We start from the raw sequence: 19,339 nt of genomic DNA on the forward strand, positions 1-19,339 counted from the left end.
ACACAGCCCTACCAGATTCCTTCTCCTGTAACACAGCTCTTGTGCTCACAAGCCATTGAGACTATCTCCCTTGCTTATTAGGTTTACAAACTCACATTCAGGACTGTGCTGTGTGTGAACCTTATTTTTGCTGCTTTCCTGGTTATAATCCGCATGCCAATTTAGCAGGACTGTCTTGTTCTCTGAAGATCCTGTGACCTTCCCACCTTCTGACTCTGCTCCTCCTGGGCCTTCTGCCTTTATATTTGTGCCTGTGGAAACCCTCCTTACTCAAGGTCTGTTTCAGGACCACTCCTTCCTTTGAATCCTAAATGAAGAATTCTGCTAGGATTGCTAATCAAATAGTTATAAAATGTACTAATTTTGAATTTCAGAAAAATAGTTCATTAACATTAGAACTTAATAATCTATAAACTTTTTTCTCCTCTCCATATAGCTTTCAAGTGTCCTTTGGGATAGAGAGCGATCAAGCTTTTATAGCTTGACAAGTTCAAACATCAGTAAATGGGAATTAGATGATTCTTCAGAAAAACAAGCACATAGCTGGGATATAAATAGAGTCCTGAAGGAAAACATTATTGATGCTATCTGGGTAAGGAACATCTCTATAATTCATCTCTATAATTTTCATTTATGTGAGATTGCTAGTTCCTTTAGTTGTTGTATTTATTAGAACACACTTCAGTGTAATACACAAAGTTTTAGCCAGCAGATAAGCTGAAATGGAGTAGTCAATCTTTAGAAGTATTGGAACTCACTGATTTACTTAACTTTTTAAATGCATACATTCATTCAATAACTGTTTGACTTACTGTGCTGGGGATATAAAGGTGAAAAGAAATGATTCCTAAACTCAAGGAGCTTACATTACTGATACTTTCATGTAGGGATCTGAAAGCAACTATGAAGCTATTAAAGAAGGGGTCAACATTCGGTATTTGGATTTGAAGCAAAACTGGTAAGCAATGAATTTGTCATGAAGAACATAGGAGTTGTTTGGTAAAACAAACTGATGTTTGTTATAAAATGATGAGCAGTCTTGCTCTCTGGTTTTCGAATGCCTCTAACGCTAATCTTACACTATTATGTCTTAACTAAATCGATGCTAATTCACTTGAGAAATGCAGGCAGTTGTCAGCGTTCCACTGTGCGTTCCATTAGCTGTCTGCCCTAGGTAGGGGTCCGTCTGTTCTCCTGTCACAGCCGGAGCCTCTAAGAGCTGCCTACCCCGCTGCTGGGGGTGCTCCATGCTGTCATTTTTCCCGACTCAGTGGAGATGCCAGGCGCTCTTCTCCAGCCCTTTTTCTATTGCTGAAGGAGCTTTAGCCTGTGTTTGTCGCTGTGTTGAATAAAGGAAGGATGGGGTGAGGTTTTGTCTTGGTGGTACAAGTTAGAACGCAGTCATGGTTTATACTCGGAGTGAATTTCCTCTTAGAAATGGTGCTCTGAATGGTGCTTAAGATCCCAGGTTAGTCTGATAAAGCTACTTAATCCCTTGTTATTGTTTAGCTTTAATACCAGAGGCCATATGGAACTTAAAAACCATTTGTAATATGGCTTCTGTGGCAGAGCTCATAATGAGCGCAAATACGACTTGTAATTTTTCAAAACGCAACTTACCAGAAGTTAAGGACTATTTTTATGTGTTCTAGAGTAATTTAGTTTAGTAGAACAAATTCTACTTGTTTCTTGGCTTGAAGTTGTGCTGTTTAATTTTTCTCTCTTGGGCTATTGAGACTATCAGGACCCTTCTTTATAGTTTCTGAAAACCGCATATGTAAACTATCAAAGAAGTAAAAATAATAGTATATATTTAATTTCCCAAAACAGTTTCATTAAATACAGTGTATCTTGTTTTCATTTAGCTTTACCAGACCTTCATAAATTTAGAACTGCTGCCAGGACACAGCACACTGTAGGTGTAGGATGCGGGGATGCTGACGTTTTCTCACGTATAGTTTTCAGAATGGAGACGTGGGTTGAGAACAGAGAAACGTGCTTAGGACTGGCTGTGCCGAGGCAGACCCTGGGCGCCTCCCCCGGTGTTGTCATGCTGACACAGCTCGATTCTCGTCGGGCCTGTGAGATGCAGCTCTCACCCTCCTTCTGGGCCCCCCTCCCCGCCATAGCTCCAAATGAAGCGGTCACCGCTCTTTTGAATACTCTTGTTCCAGCGATCCGTGCAGATGGTCCCACGTCTGGGTGGGTCTCTTCTGCTTAAGAAGCGTGTGTGTCTCCCTGATGCTTATTGCTCCTCCTTGGTCGGTTGCTCCTTTTGGCCAGAGCTGCAGCCTCAGCTGCTATTTGCAGTGAACAGCCTCATGAGTTCTTTTACCAGATTATTACTGACGCAAAGCTCAGGTAGCTTCATTCTGGATTTTTTTGAAATCCTAAATGTATTGCCCTGTATATACTCGCATAAAAATTTGTCAATTTTTTTTAAAAATTTTTGTTTATTCATTTATTTATTTATTTTGGCTGCACCGGGTCTTGGTTGCGGCACGTGGGATCTTCATTGAGGCACGCGGTCTTCTGTTGCAGCACATGTGCTTCTCTCTAGTTGTAGCACGTGGGTTTTCTCTTCTCTAGTTGTGGCACACAGGCTCCAGAGTGTGTGGGCTCTGTAGTTTGTGGCATGCAGGCTCTCTAGCTGAGGTGCGTGAGCTCAGTAGTTGTGGCGCGTGGGCTTAGTTGCCCCGCGGCGTGTGGGATCTTAGTTCTCCGACCAGGGATCGAACCCATGTCCCCTGCATTGGAAGGCAGATTCTTTAGCACTGGACTACCAGCGAAGTCCCTGTCAAATTTTTACTGATTTGCAGAATTGGTTATCTTCCTATCATCTTTACTACCTAAAATAGCTTCATGTTTTTCTAATCAGGAAGATTTTTTTTATAAAGATGTCAAATGAAACTAGTCCAAGCACCACTCCCTGAGGAATCCTCTGTTAGCTGTGTCTCTGAGCCTCAGGGGGCACCCATTACCCCACGGCAGTCCAGTCTTTGGAGCGACTTCAGTGTCGAGCCTCATCTGGGCGTGGCCGTCTCTCCCTCCCTACCTGGTACGGAGGATGGCTCTCAGGACTGCATTCTCTGTGGCCTCACTCGCTTCCTTCTTACGTGTCATCAGGAGCTCTTTAGGTCACTGCCAGTATGTTCAGATGTGGGCCAGTGTCCTTGATTCTTCTTGGGAATTCAGGTAGAAGTGATAAGGGCTGGGGAGCTGGAGGAAGAGAAGAGTGGAGAAGGGAAAGGAGAGGCGCATTAGGACTGCTTGGTTTGAAGTGCATGTTGTCCAGCCACTAGCTCGGTTTATTATTTTTAGTTGTCAGTAGAGGGTGCTTGCCACCCTGTTAATATTTCTGAGACTTGAACGAGAGTTGCTAAAAATGCTACTAAATGTTTTAGAAGGGTTGAGATTAGAGGCCATTTAATTGGTTAGGGGCAACAACTTTGATAGGCTTAAGAGGACCATATACACTTTAAGATGGAAAAAGGTTTGTTTTTCACATATACAGCAGCAGTTCTATGATTGGTTATTAAAATTAAAAACAAAATGTTTTTCCTCTGTACAAAAGTCAGCTTTAAAGAACAGATTAGATCAGCGGTTGGCAACCTTTCCTGTGAAGGGTCCAAAACTGTTTTATATTTTCAGGCTTTGGGTACCATGTGGTCTTCACTGCAGCTCTTTTACTCTATCAGTGGTAGCATTAAGGCATCCATAGACAACACATAACAAGTGGCATGGCTGCATGGCAGGAAAGCTTCATTTACAAAACCTCAACCTGGGCTCAGTTTAGTCTGAGAGCTGCACTTTGCCAATCCCTGTAATTGATGATTTGTTGGTCTTTTTAAAGTCAGATTTATTGAGTTATATTTACATATAGAAAATACCTTGCACCCTTTTTAATGTATAATTTGGTGAGTTTTGACAAACGCGTAGTCACTTAACTAGAACCGCAATCAAGATACAGAACAGTTCTATCACTCCAAAAATTCCTTGGTACTCTTTTGTCAACCCCTCTCTCCACTTGCAGCTCCTGGCAGCCATTGATGTTATTTTCTGTCCTTATAGTATAAATGGAATCATAGGGTATAAAGCCTTTTGAGTCTGGCTTCTTTCACTTAGCATAATGCATTTGATATTCATTCAGTGGTTTCTTCCTTTTTACTGCTGAGTAGTAGTTCACTGTATAGCTTTACCAGGATTTGTTTATCTATTCAGCAGTTGAAGGATGTTGGGTTGTTTCCAGTTTTAGGCAATCATGAGTAAAGCCACTATAAACACTTGGACACAGGTTTTTGTGTGAAGATAGGTTTTTATTTCTCTTGGGTAAATATCTAGGACTGGGCTTGCTAGGTCATATGGGAAATGCATGTTTAACTCTTCAAGACTTGCCGAACTGTTTTCCCAAGAGGCAATAGATCTTTCTTTCTCACTGATTAGCGATGGGCTCCTGATTTTGTCAGCGGCGTGGCACCTGGCGGACAAGCCCTGTCTCATCTATTACTCACTGGTAACAGTAGAAGATAACGGCTACCAAATGTCAGATGCAGTGACTGTGGAAGTCACTCAGTATAACCCACCTTTTCAGGTAAGGTTTCCATCTGTAAGTTAAAGTACAAAGTGACAGTAAGTCACTTTGCTGAGTTTTTTTCCTAACCATTGCAGGGTCAGATTCTTTGAGAAATTCATCTGCAGAGCTTGGAAGTACAATTTATTTTATTTTTTTAAATCTCTTTATTGATTTTTTGTTATTATTATTTTTGGCAGCTTGTGGGATTTTAGTTCCCCGACCAGAGATTGAACTTGGGCCCTCAGCAGAGAAAGTGCAGAGTCCTAACCACTGGACTGCCAGGGAGTTCCTGGAAATACACTTTCAATAGCTAGTTTTTAGGCATTGCATTCTGTTTGCCATCTCATACTCAGTCCTTTGTTCAGCCTTAGCTAAAGAGAAGTGAGAGTGGGAGCCCCTGACAGTGGGGAGCGTGCTTCTCCTGCTGTAGCTCTGTGAAGGGGTCTTCATTTCGGTATCGCTGAGAAGAAGGAAAACACTGATGATGAGCTGTAGAGTGAAAAATAAGGAAGAAACCTGACATGAACTGGGCTTTGGTTTTGAGCCCTATATACTACAGAAACATCCCGTTTTTGCTCAAAGTAGGATTATATTTGTAGGTAACCACATTATATACTTGTCAAAGTTCATGTGAACGATTAAAAGGCAAGCTCTCTAATTTTAAGCTTCTTAATAGCAATTGAACATTGTTGAATAAGTATGATGTTTTTGAGGAAAGGCCTTAACTGCTGTAAATTCATTCATTTAATCTTATATAGTATCTAATTCTGTTGAACGCTCACTCTTAATATGATTTGTGTAGCTGAGTGCCGTAAGGAAATCTTTTAATTTGGACTTTTATTTCAAACAGAAATAAACCTTATGTGTTCTGATTATACAAGAAAACTATGCTCAGTGTTAAAATTTTTCAGACAGTGGGAAAGGGTATAAAGAAGACAATTTGAGAATTAAAAAATTCCATGTTTATGTTATGTTTGTAAAATTCTTTTAATAAATGGAATATCCTTTTTAGCTTTCACTAATTTTATGATTTAATTGGGTCTTATTTCTATTTTTAATTTCATATATGAACAAATTAACTCAGTTTTCTTGTGCTTGATATCTGGACAGTGAAGAAAAAGACAATATTTATCAGGTGTCGTTTATAAAATAAATTTGTCAATTCAAAAATAAATAATGAACTAATCCTTTTATTTTCTTCCTCACATTTGTTACAGGCGTTTAGTTAAAATCTTATCACCATGGAAATGGTTTCAAACTTTGCTAATTATTTGCAACTCAGCAACTGGTCTCTCTAACTGATGTTTATAAGCTTATTCTCTCATGTTTTGTAAATCATCTGATGGGTAGTGTTTAGGTTTTCACAAGGATAATCAAAGAATTATTTTATCATTTTTATGAGCGTACAAAAGTGTGAATTATAAAATCATACAAGTATTTTTGTTTCAATTCTGATTAAATGTAATCTTAAATTTAATTTTCAGTCTGAAGACTTGATTATATGTCAGTTGATGGTCCCAAACTTTTCAAACCAGACTGCCTATCTGTATACTGAAAGTGCTGTCTACGTGTGCTCCACAGGAACTGGGAAGTTTTCTCTTCCTCGGGAGAAAATCGTCTTCAATACACAAGGTACGGTAGTGGTTTTAGAAAACAGGATTAGGGAACTCATTAGTCATTCTAAGCAGTTTTTGTTCTCTTTCCATAAACTTTGCTTCAAGCATGATGCCTGTGACATTCAATACCACGCCTACAGTAGCTGAAAAACTGGAAGGGTGGTAGAGTTCCCAAACTGATATATTTATGGGCAAAAATTAGTAACATTGGGCTTCCCTGGTGGCACAATGGTTGAGAGTCCACCTGCCAATGCAGGGGACACGAGTTCGTGCCCTGGTCCGGGAAGATCCCACATGCCGCAGAGCGGCTAGGCCCATGAGCCATGGCCACTGAGCCTGTGCGTCTGGAGCCTGTGCTCCGCAACGGGAGAGGCCACAACAGAGAGAGGCCCGCGTACCGCAAAAAAAAAAAAAAAAAAAATAGTAACGTTTTTCCCAGAAGAGGCCAAGAAGAAAAGAACTGATGCTAACAGAAGTAATTGCTTGTTCTTGGTCAGTAAGAGTGACTTATTCTGGGGCCTCCCTGGTGGCGCAGTGGTTGAGAGTCCGCCTGCCGATGCAGGGGATACGGGTTCGTGCCCCGGTCTGGGAGGATCCCATATGCCGCGGAGCGGCTGGGCCCGTGAGCCATGGCCGCTGGGCCTGCGCATCCGGAGCCTGTGCTCCGCGACGGGGGAGGCCACAACAGTGAGAGGCCCGCATACCGCAAAAAGAAAAAAAAAAAAAAAAAAAAAAGAGTGACTTATTCTGAGTTGATGTTCTTAAATGTTTGTCCAGACCCCTGGGTGAGAAGAATCCCAGGTGCTGGACTCATGCAAGGGGGCTGGAATTGGGGGGGAGGTGTGGGTGATAGGGGGAGCCAGCCAAGAGTGAAAAACACCAAGCAGACAGTGTCATCAGGGTCTTTATCTTAGGGGGCAAAGGGCAAAATCCATGTGAGGCAGCAGGATGGAACCTCAATTCTCTAGTCCCGGCACCAGAGCCTTGACTGGGTGAGTGGGATGCTGTTAAGACTCCAAGAGAGCTTAAACCTTTTCCTTCCTCACTGGCTAACTCAGTAAGTCAGGGTAGGGTTGGCAAGCTGTACTCTGAGTCTTGCAGAAGGGATGATTTTCTCGTTTGGTGCTCTGTACCCACCACTCTTGCAAGGCACAGTGAAGGACACAGCCTACCACTCCAGACAGCGGGGAGCCTTGTCTTTTGACGCAGGATTACAGAGTAGGAGTAACACGGCAAAGGATATCACCAGGATTTTCTGCTGGGAGGTGGATTTAGGAAAGTACTTTTTGGTTATGTCTATCTGATCGTGTATTTTTCTTTCTCTTAGGAGATAGTATTTTAGGAGCTGGTTCCTGTGGGGGCGTTCCTATCCTTTTTTCTAGAAACAGTGGCTTGGTGTCAATTACTTCAAGGGAAAATGTGTCCGCATTGGCAGAAGACCTTGAAGATTCCCTGGCATCTTCAGTTGCTGGACCAAGCAACGAGGTAATGTGGTTCCATAAGATTTTTTTTTTTAAAGTATAGTTGATGTAAAGTGTAGCTGATTTGCGAAGGATTTAACGACTTTTATCAGGGTGTTTCCCACAAACGTTTAAAAGTCAGACACTTTTAAAAGAGTTGTGATGAAGACATTAGTTCTCTTATCTCTCTCATCTCTTTTGTCCTCTTATTCAGAAGCGACTACTTGTAAGTCCTTCAGCTGTTTTTTTTTTGGTGTTTTCCTCCACATTTCTAAGTAATATGCCTGTATTGCTGTCTCTCATTCACTAATTCTCGTTGTCTGTAGATCTCCTGTTATGGAAGATGAGGACTTGGGGTAACCTACATTCCTCTCTCTGCGTTTATCATCCCAGTATACATTTTTTCCATTATAATGGCTATATGAATGTTGTTTATAGTCCAGAGTGAAGCAGTGTGCTGATTACATTTCCTTTAGTGGACAACTTTGTGCGATTCTTGGAGTGGACTAATTTCATATTTGCTTACTTTTCTTTGATATCTGGCTTAATCTTCCCACATCCTCCAGCAGCTCCGTAGGCGCCTTTCTGTAAAGCTTTGCCGAGGGTCATGTCTCTAGAGAAGCCTCTTGCCTGCTGTCTGCCTGGAACTGCCCTATTTCTTGTCCTCAGGACCTGTCCCCACACTGCACGGGTTTGCCTGGCCTCCTCCCTGCTCTGTCACTTGCTGCTCCTTCTTCTTTTCCATCTTTGTGTTGCAGTTGGAACCGCAGATGTGTGGTGGTTGTGTTTCTCTTTCTTCTGGGATGATTTTTGAGGGGAGAGTGGGGGAAAAAACCATCATTTTTTTTTTTCCTGTCATCTTGAATTCTGAAATACCCTGATCCGTAAAAAAGATTTTTATCATTCTTTTACAGGAGGCTAAAAATTAACACTGTTTGGGGTAATTTCCATTTGAATAGTATGTAAAATATATAGACTGTGTAATTCAAAATGAAAATGATTTGATACAGGTTCAACAGAAAGTAACTTTTTTTTTTTACTTTTATTCTTTTGTAATCATGTGGTTTTCATAATACTGCTGTATGTTAAGATTGAAATCAACCATTATGCTTAGAAATATACTTTGTGATGAGTTGTATAAAGGTAAGCCTATAAGAAGGTTGTGTTGTGATGAAATCTGCAAATGATTTTACTCACAATATAATTCCTGAATTATATATACATTTTCTATAGGACTTTAGTTGATCATTTGGTGTGTTTTATCTTGTTTCAATAAATGTCTTAAGTATCAATATATAAACCGTTGGTATAGAGAGTATGGCAAACAGCTGTGTGTCTATACTGTTGCTTTCATAGGTGGGTCCAATGTTTAGTCCAATAACTAAGAATATTCTTACACCTTCACCTCTAAATTATAGTTTGTTATTTTACAGAGTGTGGTTTTTGATACCTCTACCAAGAATGAAACTATTGCCCAGGAAGATAAAACCAAATTGCTAAAAGCTGCTTTTCTGCAATACTGCAGGTATGACAAGTTTTTAAAATTACTGCCCTTTTGATGTCCAAGGACACATGTTACTGACATATGCTGCTTATTTGTTGACTAGTGGGAACGAGTTGGAGGAGTAAAGCCATCCAGGAGAAGATGTTTTTCTGAGCTTTAGCACTTTAACAAACTCTTGTTCTGAACTTGGTAGCCATGGGAGGGTTCTAGCTAGGCTGGGAGAAACCTGGTGTAACACAGCCTCTCCACTCAATGGAAACAATGTCCCACTAGAAATGGTGGTCCTGAAGGCAGCTTGCAAGCATGCTTTATGTATAATGTGAAGGCAGTGAAGTTGCATACAAAGGGTTATCATCGCTGCTGTAAAGGAATTAGTCTTGGCCTGTTGGTTGAGTTCTGCTGTGTAGAAATCACCATAGAACTCAGTGGCTTATTTAATACAGCTTCTGGCTCTGGGTCTGGCTGTTTGGGGCTGTGCTGGAGTGGCAGTTTTCTTGGTCCTGCCTGGGCTCGCGTGTGGTCTGTGGTCAGCAGCCAGCTGTCTGGTTACACTTGCTCCCATCTGGGGACCCTGGCTGGTCAGCTCTGTCTGCCGCATGTGGCATCTCTTCCTCTAGCAGGATGCCCTGGCCTGCTCACAAACCTCAGGGCTCTGGAAGTGGAAGAGAGGAAGCCTCGCTGCACAAGTGCTCTTCGAGTTTCTCCTTGGTCACATTTGCTAATATCCCGTTGGCCCCAGCGAGTCCCGGGGTGAGGCCCCGTGGAAGGCCGCTCGCGGGAGGGTGTGCGCGGGGTGGAGGAAACAACTGCACTCACTCTGTCGCACTTGCTGACCCTATACAGTCATTTCAGTTTGTCCTGCACACACGTTCTGCATGTTCTGTATCTGGTACCTTCCATTTATATTGGAATGAACACTTGGGAAAACTGATCTAGCCCTTGCTCTGCCCCTGATTAGCTGTGTGAGACTTTGAACAGATTGCTTAATGTCTCTGGAATTGGGGTTTAGCAGATCTTTGTTTTGAAGAAATATTCAGACTTTACTGCCTCCATTTTCGCCGCTCTCAGCTCACGGTCCCGTAATTCCACTCCTAGTGGCATCTGGTGCATGGAGGCTCCCTCTCACAGAAGGGACACACTTGAGACTTTGCAGTGCATTTACAGTTTGAAAATTCTGTGCCATCATACTGATGATCTACTGAGCTTAATTTCCTGTCCAGAAGAGGGCACCAGTGTTTTGTTTCTATTTTTAAATAGTATTCTTTTAATCTTGTTCTGTTGCATGGTGTTCAGTCTGACTGCCAAGATTTGGATTAATACTCTGATTTTATCTTGTATAAATTTATCCTTTAATTAACAGTTCTGTCAGACTTGTGGCATCTCAACATTTAAATGGTAATGGAGTCACTGTACCAGTTTCCTGTGCCTGCTGTAGTGAATTGCCACAAACTGGGTGGCTTAAAACAATAGAAATTTATTCTGTCACAGTTCTGGAGGCCAGACGTCCAAAAGAACGGTGGCAGCAGGGCCGTGTACCCTCTGAAGGCTCTGGGGAAGGTCTTCGCTAGCCTCTCCCTTAGCTCCTGGCTTTCCTTGGCCACATACGCATCCCTCCAGCAGTCTCTATTGGCATATGGCCTTCTTCCCTGTGCATCTGTCTTCACGTGTCCTGTAATGACACCAGTCATTGGGTTTAGGGCCCACCCTAATCCAGTATGACCTCATTATAAACTTAGCTGATCGTATCTTCGAAAACCTTATGTCCAAGTGAGGTCACATGCTGAGGTTCTGGGTGGACTTGGATTTGGGGGAACACTATTCAACCCAGTATAGTCATTTCTAAATGTTTTACTGGGGAAGATGATTAAGTACGAAAAGGGGCCCCTGACCTCAAGTGCTCAGAGCGTAGTAACCTTAGGACCGGTGTTGTGGGGCTTCTAACACAGCTGTGCCTTCCACTTATCCCATTCAGCGTAAAGTACCCTGAGGTTACCAAGTAGTCATTTCTGGGGTGGTGTCAGCCAACGGTCTAAAACAATTAGCCTCTTCACAGATGGGATCATGGAATCTTTAACGCAGCATTTCTCAGCCTTCTCACTAGTGACATTTGAGGCCAGAAGGTCTTTGTTGTGGGGCCGTCCTGTGCACTGTAGGGTGTTTAGCAGCATCTCTGGCCTCTTCCCACTTGATGCCAGTAGCATCCTTCCCCCCAACCCGTGACAACCAGAATTATTTTCAGGGAGTCAAAGCTGGTGGATAGAACTCTAAACTATTATCCATTCAGTTTTTTGCTAAGGTAATATTACTATTTTTATAGCATGGTTTCTTTGAAATTAATTTTTATATTATTTTGATTTTCATTTTACTTAATATAGATATAAAATCTTTTGTTCGTGAGAGTTTTAAGAAACTTAGTCTGTTGATTAAAATAGTTCATTATTGAGTGATTGTGCTGTGGTCCACTTTGTATTCCCATGACCTCTAGCATAACTAGGTTTCTGGCTTCAACCTTGCCTTTAACACTTTGTGGCAGTGTTTCTGTGTTTCTCTGGTCAGCTCTGTCTCCTGTTCTGCAGAGACCATTTCAACCCTTTCCTCGCCTCGCTACCTTCCCATTTCTCTGCCCCTTTCCCCCCCAAGCAGCTGACTCAGGCTCCCGTTCCACAGAGATAGTAGAAGCCATCAGAGGACAACTCCCTGTACTTAGCACCCACAAACTTACCTGCATCCCGACTCCTCTTCCCTTTTCCCTCCCTGGGGAGTAGGGAGAGGTGTTCTTCTTCCTAAAGCCAGTCTCTCTGTTCTGAGTGCCATTGTGTCCTGTTTCCCTTGAGACTATACTCTCTCAGTTACTCCCCTTCTACATCTTTGACCTTGTGCTGGCCTCTTCTCATCAGCTGTTAATCATATTTAATCTACCATTTTTAAAAAAGACCAGTCTTTGAGTTGTTGTCCCCCTTTGAGCTAGCACCTCTTCTGTTTGTTCCTGTTTACAGCTAAACTGCCTGAAACGTTGTCTCCACTTGTTATTGTCTTCCATATTTTTCTCTTTCTACTCCCTGCGCCAGCTTTCCTGCTTCCTTGGCTTCATTTGCTGAAGAAGCACAGCCCTACCTTGCTCTGGGCCATTACATACAAATGAAGAATGTTCAGAAGCAGTTGTGTGTTCCACAGGAACCTAGTTGTAACACATGTGAAACTGTGCTTGTCTTCTCCAGAGCTTATTCTTTCTTTCCTAGCCCCTGTTCCAGTGGCAGATCCTAGCAGCCACAGTCAGTTGTTCAGTCATCCTTATACATCGGACCCAACCGATGGCCAGAATTTCCCTCCTGTGTCTCTTTCTCAAAGCTGTCTGCCTGTCTCCTTCACTCCTGCAGCTGCTGCTGGTGGAAACTCCCGTCCTCTCTTGCCTGGATAGGTTTCTGCAGTAACTTCCTCACTGGATTTTTCTCCCTCCTGTCTGATCCCTCATCTCCATAGCGTAGTTAGAATGATCTTTTAAAAATAGAACAGATGGCGACATTTCCTTCTAAGCTCCAACTCCGTCACATGCTTTACGTGACCTTCTGTGCTCTGTCCTTTGTTTCTGAGAGGTCTGCCTTGGACCCTTCTTCCCTCTCTCCTCACTGGGTGATCTCTCCCCCAGGGGTTCCGTTCTCTGCTGGGATGCAGGCGTACTTCTTAGAGGTGTGCGTTGTGCTCTCTCCGCCGCTGTGTGCCCCTCCCACACTCACCCCAACCTCCCTGCACCTCTTCCTCCAGGAAGTGTTCCCTGCCCCTCGGGGGTTTTGGTTTTCCCTCTGTGTGCTATGTGGCCTCTGTTCTTTCCCTGTCTAGTGTGTGTGTGTAACTGCTTCTTTAATCATCTGACTCCTCATGCCACTGTATACTTTGTGAAGTCTTAGGACTGTGTTCTGATGTTTTGTGTATTGTTCTGTCTCCAGAGCCTGCATATCATCAGTGTTCAACACATATTTGTTGAATTAATGAATGCATAATTGTCTCCCTTTTAAATAAATGTTATTAGAAGTAATAAACTTTGGGCTAACATATGGGACTTTTAATTTCACAATTCACTTTTTCATGATGAGTTTAATACTTGTACTTTTTTTTTTAACATCTTTATTGGGGTATAATTGTTTTACAACGGTGTGTTAGTTTCTGCTTTGTAACAAAGTGAATCAGCTATACATATACATATATCCCCATATCTCCTAATACTTTTACTTTTGATACTTTTGTTTTTTTATTTTATTTCAGAAAAGATTTAGGTCATGCTCAAATGATAGTTGATGAGCTGTTTTCCTCTCACTCTGATTTGGATTCCAATTGTGAACTAGACAGAGCTGTTACCCAAATCAGTGTGGACCTGGTGGATGACTACCCTGCTTCTGATCCACGGTGGGCTGAGTCTGTCCCCGAGGGTAAGAACATCCTAATTTTAATGTTATGGAGAAGAATATTCTGGTTCTTTTGTTCAAGCGTTTCTCAGTGCATATTTTTTATTTTCTGAAACAATTTAATATTAATTCAGTATTTTATAAAAGTTGTAACTTTCCTTATAGTAGATTTTTAAAAGGGCTCAGAACAGGGAGCTTCTGGATGGCCTTAGTGGTTAGGATTCGGAGCTTTCACTGCCACGGCCCGGGTTTAGTCCCTGGTCGGGGAACTGAGATCCCACAAGCTGTGCGTCATGGCCAAAATAAGAAAGGAAAAAAAAAACCACCTCATCTATTTTACATACATACATGCATACATACATAAAGGGCTCAGAACAGGTCTACATAGTAGAATAGAAACTGAGGAAACATTGGAGCAAATCCTACATGTTCTGTCTGAACAGATTAATCAGCCCTACTTAGTTTTCTCAGCATTTTGTTTCTAAAAGGAAATTGGTGGCATAGGTAGGCATTTGACACTTGCCCCAAATTAAATGATAATTTTAGCATAACTACTGAACTTGGCTAATGGAAATTATGTGCTTCTCTAAGAGCAGCAGTGGTCAGATCTCAGCCTGTAGAAGTGGGCATGTATCCTCCTGTTCGCCCTGGGTGACTGTCCCTCTTACCCTCCACGCAGCATCGGGGTACTCGGGGGTTCCCAAGGACCATGGAACTGTCACAAACATCCTTTCTCTCCCTAATTTCCTGCCTGGCAAGTAATTCTCATTAGAGTCTTAGGAAGAAACCATCAGTGCTTACCTTCTTTCTTTGACTGTTTTGAGCTGTCAAGCTTAGAATGATATGAGTGATTAAACTAATAATAACATATTTGTGTTTTGAATAAATACGGTATGAATTGTATCAAACCCCCAAGAGTTTCGTCTAAATTTTTAACCTCTTGGGTAATGTAATTAATAATTGCGTTGAAAGGTTAGTACTTTCCTTTTGTATAGATTTTTCTTAACTTCTAATAGCAGTACTTTCTGTCAAGCCAGTGTATTATGTTTTTGTCTTGTTATTGTGTTTCACCAGAAGCACCTGGGTTCAGCAATACATCTTTGATTATTCTCCACCAGCTCGAAGACAAGATGAAAGCCCATTCTTTCCTTATGGACTTCATTCACCAAGTAAGCATCCCAGTTGCTGTGAACAGGGATGGCCAAACACCTGGCTTTACTGTGCCCTTTGTGGCTCTCTCCAGGACAGTGGGAGACCCTTTCTCACTAATTCTGAGGTGTTTCATTGGGTGGGACATGACTAGTGTTGTCCATTTTCTTTGCTGACTTAAGTAAATAATTCCAGGGCTGTTTGGAGGCCTGTTACTACAAGAAGCAAAGCTGCATTGAAAATAGGATAAAAAGAAGAAAAATAGTGTATTTCAGCAGAAATGTTATTTCAGCTTTTCTTGTTACATCCTATGATACCCTGCTTTTCATTCGGATTTCCTGTGTGCTTTTATATAAAACTTAGGTTTTCCTGAGTTGATTTTGTATTATTAGTAAGACAGTGAAGAATCTGAAGGCAGTGACAGGTTTTTCTATGTGGATGTGTAATTTCGAGGTACCATTAGCATCAGATACTCATTTAAAGTATTCTTTTTTTTTTAAGGGGTAAGGGAATTCCCATTTATATTGAGCCTAATAATAGAAAATGTTTTTGCTGCTAGACAGAGTTGTTACACAAAATCACCCATCCTTACCTTGTTGATCAGTTGTGGCTCCCAGGCATAATCCAAAAGAATTAATTTAAATCCATTTTTGCATACTTTTTCCCAGAATCAGTATGCCTGCCTGTTAAAGAGACTGAAGTCAGTGCCGCCTAATAGAACCTTCTGTGGTGATGGGACTGCCCTGTGGCTGTGCCGCCCAGTGTGGCAGCCTCAGTCCTGTGCGGCTGCTGAGCACTTGAAATTGCTGCTGCAGCTGAGGAACTGAAGTTTTCTCAATTTAAATTTAATTAACTTAAAGTCACCACTTTGCTGGATAGTGGCTACCTTATTGGATGGACAGTGTGGTTCTAGAGGATTCCAGAAATACCTTGGTTGTTTCTAATACCTCATTCTGCTTCAGTTTTAATGCACAGTCTGGCTCCAGTCTGCTCTTACTGTCTGGGCAAGAGAACTTTATTTGTTCATTGAGTCTTTTCTTAGTGTTTTAGGTGGGCTGCAGATCAACGGGGAAAAAACATATTTTCTCCTGATGTAATTGTCAAGTGTTATCAGTTAACTCTTCATACATAACAAATACCCCAGGATGTGGTGGGTTAAAACAACTGTGGGTTAGCAGGGCGTTTCTTTGCTGATTTCCCCTGGGCCCTCTCCTTGAACTGGATTTGGGGTGGGCTGAGCTGGCAGGTCCCCAGGCGTCTCTCGTCTGACTGGCAGTCGGTGCTACCGTCCGTTGGGGCCTCTTGGTTCTCCCCCCACTTAGTCTTATCCTCTTCTAGGCTGGACTGGCCTCCTGTGGTCTCCAGGCGGCGCTTCAAGGGGATGAACTTAGAAGCTGTAGGCTTCAGACGTCACATATTATCACTTCCACCAAAGCGACTTGGTCGAAGCAAGTCACAAGGCCAGGCCAGATAAAAGGGATTGGGAACTTGATTGTGCCTCTTGATGGAAGGGGTGGCAAGGTCACGTTGCAGAAGGGTGTGCAGAAGGCTGGGGTGGGAGGAGTCCGTGGCCCTCACATGCCACACTGCGGGGACGCTAAGTTATTGGAGGGGGGGCGAGGCGGGGGGAGCCATGGGGCTGGAGCCGTTGTGGCATCTCTTGGTACAGTCTCCCTGGGCCTCAGACCCTCGTGGAGTCACACAGCTGTTGGCAGCAGCGTCCGTTGCAAGGGAATGTCTAGCCAGATCTAAAAATCCCAGTCTGCCTGTGCCTTTATATTTCTTTAATATTTAGAGCTTATTTCATTGAAAGACTTATGTTAATAATCAGGAAAAATGTACAACTAGATACTTGTATCTAAGGAAATAATTCTGACTATAAAACTCTCCTCCTTAAGCCAGAAATGGGCATCAAGCAAATCAGAGGCAGCTGATGCAAAGGGTCAGAGACCACCCCCCGACCCTCCCCACGGCTTTAGGGTTCTGGAAGATGGAGGCTGCTGAGTTTCTAGTTCTGAAAGTCTGGAGTCTAGGGGAGTTGATCAATGTAGCTAGAAAAAACAATTTTATGATTTTGATAACCATAAACAATAATTTGAGGAATAAGGTAGGTAGAGACAACAGTAGTTGACCCTAATCTTAGAACCGGAATCTCTGTACTTTCTTACAGGTGTAAATGGCCCTGGCTGGAGAGAGAGAGAGAGAGAGAGAGAGAGAGAGAGAGAGAGAGAGAGAGAGTGTGTGTGTGTGTGTATGTGTTAGGAACAGCCCCGAAGACCAATAGACGGAGGTCTTTCTGGGGGAGGATGGGGCCAGCATCTGTACCCAGTGAGCTGCTGGTGGAAATGTGACTGCGTTCTCCTGTATGTTACTGTGAATGCTTTCTAAGAATACGTGTTCGTCTTGTCACAAGGTCGGCTTGTTTGGACGTCTCGGCACTTTTCCAGTGAGAGGGCTGCCGATGGCCACACGGCTGCTGCTCTGTGAACACGCCGAGAAGCTGGCCGCCGCCATTGTCCTCAAGAACCACCACTCGAGGCTTTCCGACCTCGTGAACACAGCGATACTGATGGCTCTAAACAAGAGGGACTGCGACATCCCGTGCAACCTGACCCCCGCAGACGTCTTCTTCAGAGAGGTGAGATGAGACCCGTCCTCCCCTTAGTGCGGCTCTGGAGCGCTGTGCCATTTACAGAATGGGCCCCTGGTGAGGAAAGGTTTGAGAACAAAAGATGTCCTTGAAGTTTTAAATTGGACTCCATGTTTTCTGGGTAAATTATCCCTCAAAAGTATCACTCATTTATCGCTTTCCCTGTAAGTTAGGGCTTGTAAAGATGACTACAAAGTCTTCCCTATCACGTCTGGATGTTTTCCTTGTGTTTCTCCACACCACGTCTTGACTCTGCCCTGGAGGGCATCTCCATGGTGGGCTCCCCTGTCCCCCGGCTTCTGTTGTTTTGATGAAGGTGCAGCACCATCAGGTCAGAGCTTGGAGCTGTCGTCCCCAGCTTCCTTCCTTGCTGCTTCCACCTGTTTGCTGTGCCTGCTGTCGGACCAGGCTCCTCTCAGGCCGCCCTCTCCGCCCCTCCAGCGACTGCTCTGTCCCAGTGCCCCTTCACGCCTGGACCTAATCGTAGCTCCCCATCTTGCTAGCCCGGGGCTGCACCATCCGCCTTGGTCCCCTGACTCCCGCCCACATCTTTGTAAACAGTCCCTTCACTAAACTGTCCTCAGCTGCCTGCTGGGATCCTGCTCTACACCTCACTTTTAAAGTCAGATTTATTTTCAGAGGAAAAGAAAAACCTGCTGTTAACTTGGGAGGGAGAAAAGATGAAGGTGCTGGCCAGCTGGTGGCAGCTGGACACTGGTCAGAGCACACAGCTCTGGTACCTGAGTGACACCTCACAGCCTCATGAAAGGCAGGGCTGACTTTCCCGTCTCCCTTTACAGGTGTTGATGCCAAGACCCAGGGGCCGGTTGACTCAGCTGAGACCACAGACCCTGGCTTTGAGCCACTGTTCAGCAGGCTGTCTTGGGTGTGCTAGTCAGTTGCTTCAGGAGTTTATAGGGCTGTTCCTTCTCCCTTTGTGGTGTTATCTGAGTTTAGAAACAGTGCTAGCTTTTCCCCCAGCTCTGTGGAATTTGGAATTGTTTTTTTGCATTTGGGAAGCTTTTCTGTTTGGTGCCTCTAATTTTATCTCCTTCCTCGTGCAGTCTGGCTGTCATCTAGCATCTAACAGCCTGTGCCAAGGGTCTCTTCTACTCTGAATATTTGATGTACTGCAACCAAAAATAAGACACTGAACTATGTTCAGTTCTGTTGACTCCATAAATGTATTTAGTTTGAAGAAGGCCTCATTTTTATACATTTGGACTTTTTTTCTAGGGAATGTAAGGCAAAGCACTTTTCTGTTTTATTTTGTTTTTTAATCAAGTATACCTGAAATCTGAATGAAAAAAAAGAAAGACAATTCACCTCAAACTTCATGACCTAACCAAACTGTTGTCATTTTTGTGTCCTTTTTTGTCTTTATTCATACATAATTTTACATGATAAAGTTTTTGTTTTTCTTTTTTAATTATTAATGACAAATTGAGTTGAGCAAGAGCCTGATTGCTTTTTCTGCTTTTGGATCAAAGTGCAAAGCATACTAGTTAATTAAGTATAAGTACATTTTTCCAAGTAACTGGAAAAAAAAAGGGTCTGGAAATTATCAATTGGATGATACATAATTCATGAGTAGCACCATAGGAATATGATAGGAAAAAAAAAACAACTAAAAATGTGATTGGTTCCTCAAAAGAATGCTCCATATGGAAGATAGTAATGTTTAAGACTGTTTACATCACCATTTATCTTAATTTCTCTTTACATTTACTGGTCTTAAGCTTCCTTTGGGTGAAGTTCTAAAGGTCCTCCCACATGGCATAACCATAATAAAAAGAGAGAGCTGAAGAGGGTATGCGTGTGTTTAGTGAAAAAATATATATCAATTTTTTTTTCTTTTTACCTGTCCATCCACTTGGGAGTGGTAAATTACATTACAAACAGGTATGCATTTTAAGACAAGAGCTGGATAACCCAAGTCAGGCTCTGATTGCTGGGCTGTGTAGGGGAGATGTGATCTCACAGCCCT

At 42.8% G+C, this 19,339-nt stretch overlaps 1 protein-coding gene across 1 annotated transcript in view; it reads left to right on the forward strand.

The window, feature by feature from the left end:
* NUP133 (nucleoporin 133) overlaps nt 1–19,339 on the forward strand; it is a 55,218-nt gene that overhangs the window by 10,207 nt on the left and 25,672 nt on the right. Inside the window, exons 7-15 of the mRNA XM_082609426.1 lie at nt 437–592; nt 888–958; nt 4,444–4,591; nt 6,058–6,205; nt 7,517–7,674; nt 9,083–9,174; nt 13,414–13,577; nt 14,628–14,722; nt 17,116–17,340. Coding sequence (XP_082465552.1) covers nt 437–592; nt 888–958; nt 4,444–4,591; nt 6,058–6,205; nt 7,517–7,674; nt 9,083–9,174; nt 13,414–13,577; nt 14,628–14,722; nt 17,116–17,340 — 1,257 coding nt within the window. The remainder of the gene's footprint in view (nt 1–436; nt 593–887; nt 959–4,443; nt 4,592–6,057; nt 6,206–7,516; nt 7,675–9,082; nt 9,175–13,413; nt 13,578–14,627; nt 14,723–17,115; nt 17,341–19,339) is intronic.

This window comes from Mesoplodon mirus (assembly GCF_964341445.2).
Source record: "Mesoplodon mirus genome assembly, chromosome: 2".
In the NCBI taxonomy this organism is placed as follows: Eukaryota; Metazoa; Chordata; class Mammalia; order Artiodactyla; family Ziphiidae; genus Mesoplodon; species Mesoplodon mirus.